We start from the raw sequence: 12,647 nt of genomic DNA on the forward strand, positions 1-12,647 counted from the left end.
GTTGCTTACTTCTTTCGATGAGTATCAGCGGGGCATCGGCCGAACATCGCTAAAATTAGAAGTTTAGAACGTTGGGCTTTGGACGATGGAGTTGCGATGGGCCTCTCGGCCCCCGAAATGTTTATCATGGACTTGTTTTTGTCTAACGAAGTTCAGCTTAATTACAAGCAAAGTTCTGCCTCACTTCAAACACATGTTGGTCAAGCAAATTGAAGCCATTGACAAGAGCAACAGAGAAGTTCAACATGCAGAGCACCCTTCCAGCGTCTTGGTATCGTGAGCCAGGCTTCTATCAACTGGAGAGACGCGCTATCTTCAGTAAATCATGGATCCTAGTCTCACATGTCCACCAATTCAGTGAGCCAGGCAAGTACGCTCGCTATGAGATGGCCGGTTATCCCTTTTTCATCATTAAAGACCGTGCCGGGAATATCAATGCGTTTCTCAACATCTGCCGCCACAGAGCATTTCCAATTGTCCATGAGAATGAGGGGAAGGCGTTTGTGCTGTCTTGCAAATATCATGGTATGCGCTCTTACCCGGCCTCTGACTCCGACCTACAGTACTAACACTATGGCAGGGTGGTCTTACAGCATGAATGGAAACTTGGCCAAGGCGCCTCGATTCGATCAGGTCGAGGACTTTGACAAAAGCGAGTATGAACTCTACAAGGTGCACAGCCATATCGATAGTCTGGGGTTCTTCTGGATCAACCTGGACGCAGCTGAAAAGCCGACGCTTAGCTGGGAGGAACAGTTCGGTGGCGTTGATAAACAGCCCCGGCTAGAGAACTTCGACATGAGCAACTATGAGTACGACCACACTTGGTCAATGGAAGGAAAATTCAATTGGAAAACACTGATTGAGAATTACAATGAGGTTCGTGCAATCAACTCCGATCTTTATAGTTGGTTAGTCTCAAACTGGGTACTAATTCTGTGGGCCTCCTGCAGTGTTATCATTGCCCGACAGCTCACCCTGGCCTCGCACCCTTCTTCAAGGGCAATAAACAGATGAACTATGGTCTCAATAAGTACTGGGTTGAACACCTCGGTGCAAAAGGAGAGCAACGTGCCAGCTCTGTCAGTCCTACATACATGTTTCCCAACGCTTCGGTCACTCTCACGTGAGTTAGAGTCATTCCCATGTGCGCTCAAGCAGGCTCAGCTAACTTGGTCTCCAGGCCTGTATTCTTCTACATGATGTCAATCGTACCCACATCTGCCACCACGAGCTTGATGCGGTACGAAGTCTATCGGTCAAAAACGGCGACTCCAGAAGAGTTGAAAGAAAAGCTGGACTTCTTCAGCCAAGTTGAGTCAGAAGACAAATGGCTAGCCAATGGATCGCAGTCCAATCTCAATAGTGATACCTACACAACTGGGCCATTTCACCCTGATGTGGAGGAAGCGGTTGTCTATGTCATTGGAAAGGTCAAGGGGCTTCTGCATGACCATGTGGCCGAGGAGAGAAAGCGCGGGTCGGAATGGTGGCCGGCTCGCAGAGGCCCTGTTCAAGCGACGAAATCATCCGCCGAAGAGGATGAGGCGTTCTGTCGGGGTGTTTGTTCGAGCTCTAACATGAACGATAAGGCTGTACCCGAGGGCTTAGCGTGGTAATTTAGCTCTGTCTGATTTTTAGGATCTCAAGGATCTAGATAAGTAATCAATCGAGACGCTCAAACCATTGTATATTTCACACGAGGTGATCACCTGGGCCGAGATAAAAGCTAGATACCCGAGAGAGTTGTTGGGCTACCAGGGAGATACCACCATACCGTTGTCGTCATCAGGAAAATTGTTTGGTGGAGGCTTACGTTCGCGCTATTGCAGGAGAATAGTTGGAAATAGTAATTTGACGCTCGGGATGTAACGGAGACCGATGTTAATTGCATTAGGAATGTGGTGGGCGCGTTCGCGTCCAGGGCAATTTAGTGCAGTTCACCAGACCCTACCGCGTCCTGCGGCTCGGTGGTTAACTAGCTCCCTACCGTTGGAAAGTACTGTAATTCCAGTCTAATCCCAAAGGCACTCCAGTTCGATACTTGGAAATTGGCAAAAGACGAGTCAGTGGTGATATCTAGGGTAAATTACGATCATACTTCAAAACGATGGCCTGTCGACGACATAATTGACATTGAAACATACCCGCAACTGCTGCTAATTCAATTACCAATTATTCCACGTTCAACTGCTTGACCTCAACTATCATCATGGCCGGCTTCACTTCCACACTGCCCCGCACGCTTCTATCTCCATCTCTATACACCCATGTACACAATGTTTGGTTTCAAGGCGTAGCACCTCATGCCAAGATTGCCTCACGAGAAGTAATGACGTGTTGGTTCGGCCAGGGATCCCCGGAAGACCGTCGAGCATTTGACGACGCCTGCACGAAAGAGTTCGCGGCCGCTCTAGAGTCCATCGGACCCGAAAAGTTCCCTCTTCCGCCTTCGAACAGCTTTTCAGAGGAGTCTGCCACAGCCGAAAACATTGCGGGTCCATTGATGCAAAGCATCAACACCTCGGACGGAGAAACCAAGAGCATGCAGACACTTGCACTCATTCTCCTGCTCGATCAAATACCCCGAAACATATTCAGGACACGCAAGGCCGTCATCTACACGCATTACGATCGGCTTGCAGGGGCAGTTCTCCGCAGCCTCATGAGTGCTGAATCGCGCCCTGACATGCATTCCTCGCTCCGATTGGCGCCTGCGCAACGTATGTGGTTTTATATGCCGCTGATGCACTCCGAACATATTGAAGACCACGAGACACACATCAAAGTTGTCAGCGAGATGCAAGAAGAGTTTCGAGAGCAGGGGGACAAGCAGAGCGAGGACTATATCGAGGACAGCCTAGAGTTCGAGAAGACGCATAAGCATCTGATCGAGCGGTTTGGGAGGTATCCGCACCGTAATGCGCAGCTGGGCAGATCGATGACGAAAGAAGAGGAGGAATACCTTCGAAGCGGAGGAGAACACTTCGGAACCGCAGTGTGATAAGACGTGGGGATTAGCTAAATGTGTGTTTGTAGCTGTATATAAACAGGGCATACATGTAAGAATATCTCAATCCTTCTCATTCTACCTTACTATGACCACATCTCATCCAAGAAGAACCTGCTTAACAATCCTCACCTCCTCCGTCGTGCCGCAAATTAGACCCGCTCTACCATCGCAATCCTTCTGAATCTTCTCAAGCAGTGGTCTGCCATCCGTGGGGTCAATGGCTTGGCCACCCGCACACTCCATGATCAGAGCAATCGGGTATAGCTCGTAGAGGAATCTGAGCTTGGGAAGAACACCGGGAGTAACAGGCATAACATAGACTCCATGACCCTTGACAAGCGCATGCACAATGTCGGGTACAAGGCCGCCGCAGTACCGCAGCGTGTACTTCTCCTTGATGAAGCGCGTAATGAGAGCGCTGTACCTCTCATCGTCCGCCGCATGTCGCAGGTTCGCGGGCGCAAAGTAACGCGTCTTGAAGGGTGCGTCAGCCAATTTGACGACCGGCCGGATGACCTCGCAATCTTCCACGCCGTTCGGGCCGTATCCGATCTCAAAGCAAGCGGAGTCGGCGCCGGGGATCCGCACGGCGACAATGGCGGTAGTCCGGGGTCCGATGACACCAATAACGGCCGCAATCTGCTTCTCAACCGGTGACTGGCCCACCGCGGTGCGCCCATCCCAGATGCCGACAATTGTTCCAACCGTCCAGTTTGGCGCAATGATGGAGCTGCCGTCAAGGGGATCGAAAGCGACGGTGTACTCCTCTGAGGTTGCAGGGATCTCGTTTGCGCCAGCGCTCGCTTGTGGCCTCGCAGGCTTCTCGATCGGGTCCTCCTCACTGCTTGCGGTCTGGATTGAGGGGCATCTCGCAATAGCTTCGCGCATTACGTTCTCGGAGAGCACGTCGACGTTGAGCTGGTCGTCACCAAAGGCGTTTGCTGTCCCAGCATGTGAGACGTGCTGGGATGCCTGCAGCGTCTTGGCGATGCCGGAAATGGCGTCAAGGACTGCCGGGATTACATCGCTGCGGAGAGACGAGCGGTCCCCTTGCGGAATCACCTTCTCCAAAAGCTGCGCAAGAGCTGGCGATGCCGACATGACTGGTTGTGAACTTGGTATGTGAGGCCCCTCAGAAAGTGTTGAGTCAGGACCGAAGTGAGTTATTTTAGGATCAGTGAAGTTGCGAGAATTTACGCTACGGCATGGCCCCCACACATTCTCGACGGGTTCTCCCTTGATCCACCATTCTCACACTCATGGCGTCAAACTCAAACTCACGACTACTGGACGCAAAGTACTTACACCTGAATCGAGACATCATGAGCTCTAGAAACCTGGAAAGCTTTCTTGTCTGCTGACTATATTTGCACTGGGTTACAGGTCCGCTCGTCTTAAAATGCTGCATTTTCTCCAGTAAGACACCTTGTTGAGATATTGAATCGATCTGTCAGCAAAAGATAGAGCTCATATCTTATCGCGCACTTTGTCACTCCGCGTCTGTGATTCGCTAATGATTATCTACGAGAAGAGCAAATCACTAAGTTTGTGAGCTTTCCTCACCAGAGTCTCCCCCCTGCCGTTTGAATCCATCGTAAAACCGCCTTTCCTCAAATACCCGTATATCATCATCGAAGTTGACCTTGCCAAGTTTTCGTGCCTTCAATATTTTCCTTCTCACTCTCATCACATCGTACTCCGTGTTCCGGGTCAACCACCAAGTCCATAGGTTGGCGACAAAGGAGGCGATAGTTGTCGCCGCTGCTATCGCGAAGCTTGTTTTGTAACCATTGTATGCAAACTTTGACTGGAACAGCTGCGGCCCAATGACGCCGCCTAGCTGGGCTATACCCGATTGGAGACCAAGCGTGAAGGCCGTCCCCGTAGATCCAGAGAGTGTGGCAGATCTCCAGGCCCAGAACGGAATGAAGTATGATTGGTAGAACAAAGTTCCCAAGATGCAAGAGATGTAGATGCCATACCGATTGGTGATCGTGAAGAAGAGAACAAAACATACAACCATGCCGGACATGAGTATCCTAACCTTCTAGTCAGTGACTCATACCTCGTATCTCAACTCTTGAATAAGACTCACATGATGTAGGCTGGCCGGACGATATACGCCCTCGACATGAACCACGCCAAAAATATCAAGCCCACGATGGCGGCAAACGCAGGAGGCATATTCAACAGCTGATTCCTCGGCAGCCCCACAAAGCCAAGATTAGTAACAATGGTAGGCAAGTACCATGTCAACGCGTATCCTCCAATGTTGATGAGCGTCTGCGACAGCATGAATGACCAAATCAACGGTGTTCGTAAGACCGCCCAAATCTCTTTGCCGGCGAAATCAGGATCGTTAGTCAGGGGCGCGTTCTCCGGTAACCTGGCCTCTACAAACTCTTGTTCCCTCTCTGTCAGGAAGCGCCTGCTGCGCGGTGACTTGGGATAGTCTGGTAGCAGCCAAAATGCCACACCAGAGAAGACGATGGTAGCCAGTCCTTCGAGAAGGTACACCCATCTCCAAGCACTAATACCACGAATCCCGTTCATATAGCTGATACCATAACATAAAATAGATCCGATGATACCTGCCAGGTTGGACATTGCAAAGAACCAAGTCACTGGTTTGCCTATCTCATCTGTGCGGTACCAGCTAGACAACTGGGCCATGATGCCCGGAAACATCCCCGCTTCGAACATCCTGGGATGCAGTCAGCACGCCTTTGGCCTAGATATCATACAGGGACTCGAGACTCACCCAAGCAGAAATCGCATAGCGTAAAGTTGATGCCGATTTTGAGCTGCAGCTTGGCAGGCTGTAATGATTCCCCAGGTGAGGAAGATACGAGACTGCCAAAGATGTGGACTCATACGCTTCAGGAGAAGATTACTGGGTGCTTCAAAGATGATGTAGGCGATCTACCCTTTGTTAGTGTTTCATAACGATGACCGAAGTTGCGCCATAAGCCTAGGTAGTTACTTACACCATAGATGGATCCGACCCAATTGTATTGGTCAGACGTCATGTCGAGCTCTTTCATGATATTCCGGGACTCTCCCGCCTGCAATACCCGCACATTTGCAGCATTGGTTTGGTCAATCTGGAAATTCGTCAGTGCGCTGGGTCGAATGGCTTCAGCCAATCTACAAAATTGCTTCACCTGCTTGATCATAAACATTACGCCGATGAGAAGTAGGAAGGCCTTGTCAACTTTGTTGATGACGGATCTTTCCTCTTCCGCAGAAAACGTTGAAAGAAATGCCGCTCGAGCTTCTGGGTCATCTCGTAGGTTGTCGACGTTGGCCCGGGCCACGGCTGCGTTGGCTTGCTGCTTCCGGCTCGCGGCCGTTGCATCGTGGTCGATCCAGACTTCGTCGGGCTGTATCGGTGCACTCATCATGGAACCCGCGATAGCTAAATTAAGCCATTCTAGTAGTTGAGGGTCAACTTCCAACGGAGGTGGTCTTTAAAGTCAAGTAACTGATTGGTGCCGACATCTAATACCCGATGCCGGCATTGCTTGCCATCTGCATCTCGATACCGATTTTCTTATCAGCGGGGATTCAGGGGAATGCGCATGATGTGCTCGAAGTTGATATGACGATATAAAGCCTGGAGTGTGATGGGCTCTTACAGAGTGCTTCTGAAGCGTTGCTGTATCTGCACATCATTCGCTGAAGCGCGCCGAGAACTGATGGCGGAATCATGGCCCACCCTTCCATCATCTGCAGGATTCTTGCGTACCAACCCAACGACATTGTGTTCGCAGGGCCAGTCCGGCTAATGTCCGCGTCCTTCTAATACATCTTCAGCATTTCTTTCTGGTCGGGAAAATACACAGACCGGCGAGGAAATGTTTCCCAAGTCCGATAAAGGAGTCCGACGACCTCATAGATGGGGATTAAGGTAGCATCTGTCGGAAAATATCCGTAGGATTTCCGCACGCAACATGCAGATGAGATGACGCCAAAGAGACATGGATGTTATAAACTACAGACACTGGCTTGGGATTGGCTTTATTGTGCCACCAAGGGCAAAGCAAGTCACAACTAAACCTAGGCCAAATCCAAATTTACGAATAGCGGCCCTTTTCCGGCTCCGGCAATTGGTTGTACGGTATCGAAATCTACTTTTATTGACACTTTTGAACGACCACAGTAACTATGGCTTCCTCAAAGAGTCAAGACGGCGGTACAAGTGCCAAGCCCCAAAAGCAGATTCTTCTCAATGCCTTTGATATGTTCACTGTGGGACACCTGTCCTTTGGCCAATGGCGTAATCCCAAAGACAGAGCCAAAGACAAACGCCGCGATCTCACCTATTGGACAGACCTAGCAAAGCTCCTCGATAAAGGAGGGTTTGTGGGCTTGTTCTTGGCCGATACTTTTGGCCCATACGACACGTTAGCGTCACCTCATCCTCTGCTCCAGCCAACACCGTCATTGCTAACATGGCTTTCAGATACAAGGGGAGCGCAGAGCCATCGGTCAGAACAGGCGCCCAATGGCCTATGGCCGACCCTGTCATCGTGAGTATGACCTCGGCAGCGATGCCTTCGTCGCGCATGCACCCTCCGATATGCCCCGCGGATGACTAACATGATATCAGCCCGTTTCCGCAATGGCTGCTGTCACCAAGAATCTTGGATTTGCCATCACAACGTCAACTTCGTACGAGCAGGCATACGTGGTTGCAAAACGCTTCAGCACCCTCGATCACTTGACGAAGGGACGTTTTGGATGGAACATTGTCACCAGCTGGAAGGAATCAGCTTCAAAAGCTGTAAGGTCCTCTTCTTGATGTTCTTGGGCTCTACATCTCACATTAAACGGCAGGTTGGCCTTCCGTTAGTTGAACACGACACCCGGTACTCAAATGCAGACGAGTACTTGCGAGTTTTGTACAAGTAAGTCTTAGATTGAAGAAATTGCTCATTCAGGTGCACTGACAAGATTATGTAGATTGTGGGAGGGCTCTTGGTCAGATACCGCATTGGTAGAAGATGCAGAGAAAGGCATATACTCGGATTACTCTCAAATTCGTCCCATCCATCACCATGGCAAGTTCCACGTCGATGCACCTTTTCTGACAGACCCTTCTCCCCAACGTACGCCTGTGCTGTTCCAGGCCGGCACATCTCCGTAAGTTTCACGTACCTTTCAGTGTCTTGAACCTGGATGCTGATCATTCCTGAAAGCGCGGGCATCAAATTCGGTTCCACCCACGCTGAAGGCATCTTTGTTGCCGGTCTCTCCCCACATGTTGTAGCACCAAGAGTCAAGGCCATCCGCGAAGGCGCCATCGCCGCAGGACGAGACCCCTACTCCGTCAAAGTTTTCGCCATGATAACCCCGATTATCGGCAAAGATGAAGAAGACGCCAAAAGAAAGTACGAAGAAGCCCTCAAGTACGTCCTCATCGAAGGTGGCCTTGCCCAATTCTCCGCGACTACAGGCATCGATGTTTCTCAGTTTGACCTTGACCACGAACTCACCGAGGCGGACGTTGCGAGCCACCTTCAACGTATTCACTCGTCGCTATACAACTTGCGCTATCGTGGCGATGATGTGCCAAAGTTGACGCCCCGAAACCTGGGCACGGTCACGGCAATCGGTGGGAACGGGGCTATGCCGTTCGGTACCGCGGCCCAGGTTGCGGACGTATTCCAGGAGTGGGTGGATATTGCCGACGTTGATGGATTCAACATTGGTTACGTTGTTACGCCTGGCAGCTTTGAAGATGCCGTCGAGTACCTCGTCCCAGAGCTCCGTAGCAGAGGATTATTGCCGCCGGCGATTCCTGATGACGAGCCGGCTCCTACTTTCAGAGAGCAGATCTATGGGCTTGGACAAAAGGGGTTGAGGTCTGACCACCCGGGATTCAAGTACAAGTATGATACTTACGAAGAGACTATCGCCAAGGAAAGTGCTGCGAAAGCTGCAACGGCGGAACATTGAAGATAGCCGTGAGCCGTCAGTTTAGGGAGAAACTTTAACAGGAGTTAGCCTTAACGAGCCGCGTATCTTTTAGCTCAAAAACCTGTACCTATTCAGAGTTACGTCATGTTTCTCATGAACCGGGGTGTTCATGTTGGGGCGGCTTTCAATTGCACAGTCAGTAATGTTGCTCAATTGATTCACTCATCATAGTTTTCTCTGAATTTAGGAAAATGTTTTCCTGCCACCCGCATCATCTAACTCCCATCACGAGTTGCTCCATGCAGCAGCACCAAGTAGCTCATCGATGACAACTCGGCCGCTTGGCATGAAGCGCGCCCGACCCCAGCGTGGGGCCGGGTCCCCCACCGGAAGCACAATAATGTGATCATCAAAGACAGCCAGCCTTAATAAGGAAGCAATAAGCACGCTCACAAGCGGTGAACCTACGGTAGATGTTGCCAAGACTCAAACATGTGCCGAACGTGGATCCGTCAAGGTAGGATTGACAGGTGACCACCGACCCGGTTCAGCAAAAACTCGACTGCTCCCCGCATTCCCCGCATCATCCAACTCGGTCACGACACCACCACCGGGATAGAGCAACGACTCACAAACACCTCTTCGGATCCAGCGCCATGGCTAGAGGTTCATCGATGGTCCAGGCCACAGCTATTGGAGCTTTCAGGATCTGGTTGACCCCGCCAGGCTAGAGGTAGGGCCGACTCAGACCCCAGACCTTAGACTTGGGACTTGGAATTCATCAACACAGATCCATGTCACCATTCCCAATTATCACTCTTGCAATGCTACAATGTGGATGCTGCGGGATGTCCGGGGTCTCCGCACTTGTTCCATTGGATCTACGACCCGAAAAAACTCCGGTATCCAGCTTCGAGACCGTCACGGACGAAGAAAACAGCGCCACCCACCTTCGGGCTTGATGGGATGAACCTGGGTTGTCTAGCTCAAGTCTATTTGGATAAGCTTAACAACCTTATGCAACGTATGTGAGGAATCAGTTCTTAGCTCAAAAAGCACGGCTCTCAGGCTCAAAAGGCTAGCTACTTCATCATGGCCGTGATTAAGAGAATGAATACAGCTTGAGATCACAATGGAATCTGATAAGTCTAGCAACTGCCAATGAGTTGCAACAATGAGTATATCCAGCGCTCCAGCTTCGGTGGGATCGCTAGGTGTCGTACACTTGATTGTGCCACTCGCTGATCTCGCTTTACTTTAGCGTTCGGGACGTATGCGAGTTCGCGGAGTTCTCTCCCGACAGGAAAGCATGACATCGTCACCTCATACAGCTGGAACCCCTCATCCGCCACATAACAGAGCCCCATACCAGGTTTATTGACCGATACAAGGCCGTTAGATAGCGTGCCAAGAACAGATATCGCATTGCCCCCATACCTACACGGTTCGTTGTCTGAGGTAGCATCTACTGCCAAGTCGATCCGACCTCGACGATGGCCGTCTGCCATCAGAGATTGGCCATGTGCCACCATAAATACCCCTCTGGCTCTTTCAGCCAGATAATGTGAGAAATCTCAGGATCGTTAGTCTCAGAACCGATTCCATACTACGTGCTTCTCCTCTGAGATCACAACCATTATGAAGCTCGAAGTCGCAACACTGGCCTTCGCCAGCCTCGTCCTACCAGCTACCTGCGCATCAACCCCCTCCTTCCCGAAACAGCAAAGGCTAGCCCGCCAAGATAACACGGAGTCTCTACCAATCTACAAGAACTCATCCTACTGCGTCGACGCACGCGTCCAAGACCTTATCCAACGGATGACAGTTGAAGAGAAAGCCGGCCAGCTCTTTCAAACTCAACTCTACCAAGGTCCCAATGGCACTCTCGACCCTGGCAACGTCACGGCCCGCCGCAACAGCACCGATAACATGATTGGGGAGAAGTTCATGACGCACTTCAACCTTGTCGGCGACATCACGGACGCGAAGCAGGTTGCAGAATTTGTCAACCTCGTTCAGCAGCGTGCTCTGGATACGCGTCTGGGTATCCCCGTGACCCTCTCTACCGACCCTCGGCACCACTTCACAGAGAATATTGGCACTGGTTTCCAGGCTGGCGTCTTCTCACAATGGCCAGAGACACTCGGTCTTGCCGCTCTGAGGGATCCCGAGCTCGTTCGAAAATTTGCCGAGGTCGCTCGAGAGGAGTACATTGCTGTCGGCATCCGAGCTGCCCTGCATCCGCAAGTCGACCTTGCTACCGAGCCACGATGGGCACGCCTGGGCAATACCTGGGGCGAAAACGCGACCTTGACAAGCGAGCTCATTGTCGAGTACATCAAAGGCTTCCAAGGAAGGGAGATCGGTCCTCACAGCGTGACGACTGTGACAAAGCACTTCCCTGGCGGTGGTCCGATGGAAAACGGTGAAGACTCTCACTTCACATACGGCAAGAATCAGACATACCCCGGAAACAACCTCGAGTACCATCTCACCCCCTTCAGGGCGGCAATTGCAGCCGGCGCGAGGCAGATGATGCCGTACTACTCCCGTCCGATAGGCCTGTCTGATAACTCAACCGATTACGAGCCAGTCGGTTTCTCCTTCAACAAGCAAATCGTCACGGACCTACTCAGAAACCAACTCGGCTTCGAAGGTATCGTCGTCACTGACTGGGGTCTCATCACTGATACGGTGATCCGCGGCCAAGACATGCCGGCACGTGCATGGGGCCTCGAAAACACGACCGAGCTTCAGCGCGCAGCTCGGATCCTCGATGCTGGGTGTGACCAGTTTGGTGGTGAGCAGCGTACCGAGCTCATCATCCAGCTGGTAGAAGAAGGCATCGTGTCCGAAGACCGCCTTGACGTCTCCGTCGGTCGTCTCCTTCGCGAAAAGTTTCTCCTCGGGCTCTTCGACAACCCCTTCGTCGATCCCGAGGCCGCAACGAGAGTTGTTGGCAACGACTACTTCCTCCGGCTGGGCAATGATGCCCAGCGCAGAGCCTATACTCTTCTCACGAACAAGGATGAGCTCCTCCCTCTAAAACACATCAGCGCAGAAACCAAATTTTACATCGAGGGTTTCAACGCCACGTTCCTCGAGGCACGCAACCTCTCGGTCGTTGAGACACCGGAAGAGGCGGACTACGCCCTGCTCCGCCTCGATGCCCCCTACGAGCCTCGTCCAGGCGGCTTCGAAGCAGCTTACCATGCCGGCTCGCTCGAGTACTCGGACGAGGAGAAGGCGCGCCAGGCCGCGATCTATGCGGCCGTGCCTACCGTCGTCGATGTGATCCTAGACCGTCCTGCTGCGATACCCGAGGTGTTTGACGCCGCTTCTGCGGTGTTGGGCAGCTACGGGAGCGGTAGCGAAGCTTTCTTGGATGTGATCTTCGGATTGAGCAACCCCGAGGGCAAGTTGCCTTTTGATCTCCCACGATCACAGCAAGCTGTGGAAGAAGCGATGGAGGATGTGCCGTATGATACGGTGGATCCTGTATTCAGGTTTGGCCATGGGCTGCGCTATGCCGACAAGTGTTCGTTGTGATGGTGCGCGATATGTGGCTCGACGCTCGATGTCCTTTGTCGGCGAGTAGTAGCGAGATTTACCAGGAATAAGGGATGTGAGAGGAGCAGTAGTCATGACTATAATGATTGATGAGACCGGACTTCTGAGAAAGTATGTTTGGATGATCGCATTCACGCATGAA

At 51.6% G+C, this 12,647-nt stretch overlaps 5 protein-coding genes across 5 annotated transcripts; 4 read left to right on the forward strand and 1 right to left on the reverse strand.

Annotated features, from left to right (window-relative positions):
- Nucleotides 1–193: 193 nt before the first annotated feature.
- Nucleotides 194–1,619, forward strand: CLUP02_13428 (uncharacterized protein; the record flags this gene model as incomplete). Its single annotated transcript, XM_049292367.1, has 5 exons — nucleotides 194–276; nucleotides 359–525; nucleotides 581–879; nucleotides 954–1,126; nucleotides 1,184–1,619. The coding sequence occupies 5 exons, from the start codon at nucleotides 194–196 to the stop codon at nucleotides 1,617–1,619; spliced, it is 1,158 nt and encodes a 385-aa protein (XP_049149513.1).
- Nucleotides 1,620–2,212: 593 nt separating this feature from the next.
- On the forward strand, nucleotides 2,213–3,004 carry CLUP02_13429 (uncharacterized protein; the record flags this gene model as incomplete). Its single annotated transcript, XM_049292368.1, has 1 exon — nucleotides 2,213–3,004. One exon carries the CDS (start codon nucleotides 2,213–2,215, stop codon nucleotides 3,002–3,004), a length of 792 nt encoding a protein of 263 aa, XP_049149514.1.
- Nucleotides 3,005–3,109: 105 nt separating this feature from the next.
- CLUP02_13430 (high-affinity nicotinic acid transporter) lies at nucleotides 3,110–6,775 on the reverse strand (the record flags this gene model as incomplete). The annotated part of the gene is made up of 6 exons (XM_049292369.1): nucleotides 3,110–4,263; nucleotides 4,577–4,920; nucleotides 5,109–5,717; nucleotides 5,775–5,935; nucleotides 6,001–6,431; nucleotides 6,652–6,775. The coding sequence occupies 6 exons, from the start codon at nucleotides 6,773–6,775 to the stop codon at nucleotides 3,110–3,112; spliced, it is 2,823 nt and encodes a 940-aa protein (XP_049149515.1).
- Nucleotides 6,776–7,180: 405 nt separating this feature from the next.
- Nucleotides 7,181–8,974, forward strand: CLUP02_13431 (DszA family Xenobiotic compound monooxygenase; the record flags this gene model as incomplete). The annotated part of the gene is made up of 6 exons (XM_049292370.1): nucleotides 7,181–7,419; nucleotides 7,479–7,545; nucleotides 7,626–7,799; nucleotides 7,853–7,923; nucleotides 7,979–8,158; nucleotides 8,215–8,974. The coding sequence occupies 6 exons, from the start codon at nucleotides 7,181–7,183 to the stop codon at nucleotides 8,972–8,974; spliced, it is 1,491 nt and encodes a 496-aa protein (XP_049149516.1).
- A 1,599-nt stretch (nucleotides 8,975–10,573) lies between these two features.
- Nucleotides 10,574–12,484, forward strand: CLUP02_13432 (glycosyl hydrolase family 3 N terminal domain-containing protein; the record flags this gene model as incomplete). The annotated part of the gene is made up of 1 exon (XM_049292371.1): nucleotides 10,574–12,484. One exon carries the CDS (start codon nucleotides 10,574–10,576, stop codon nucleotides 12,482–12,484), a length of 1,911 nt encoding a protein of 636 aa, XP_049149517.1.
- Between the last annotated feature and the right edge of the window lie 163 nt (nucleotides 12,485–12,647).

Source organism: Colletotrichum lupini, chromosome 7 (assembly GCF_023278565.1).
Source record: "Colletotrichum lupini chromosome 7, complete sequence".
Classification (NCBI taxonomy): Eukaryota; Fungi; Ascomycota; class Sordariomycetes; order Glomerellales; family Glomerellaceae; genus Colletotrichum; species Colletotrichum lupini.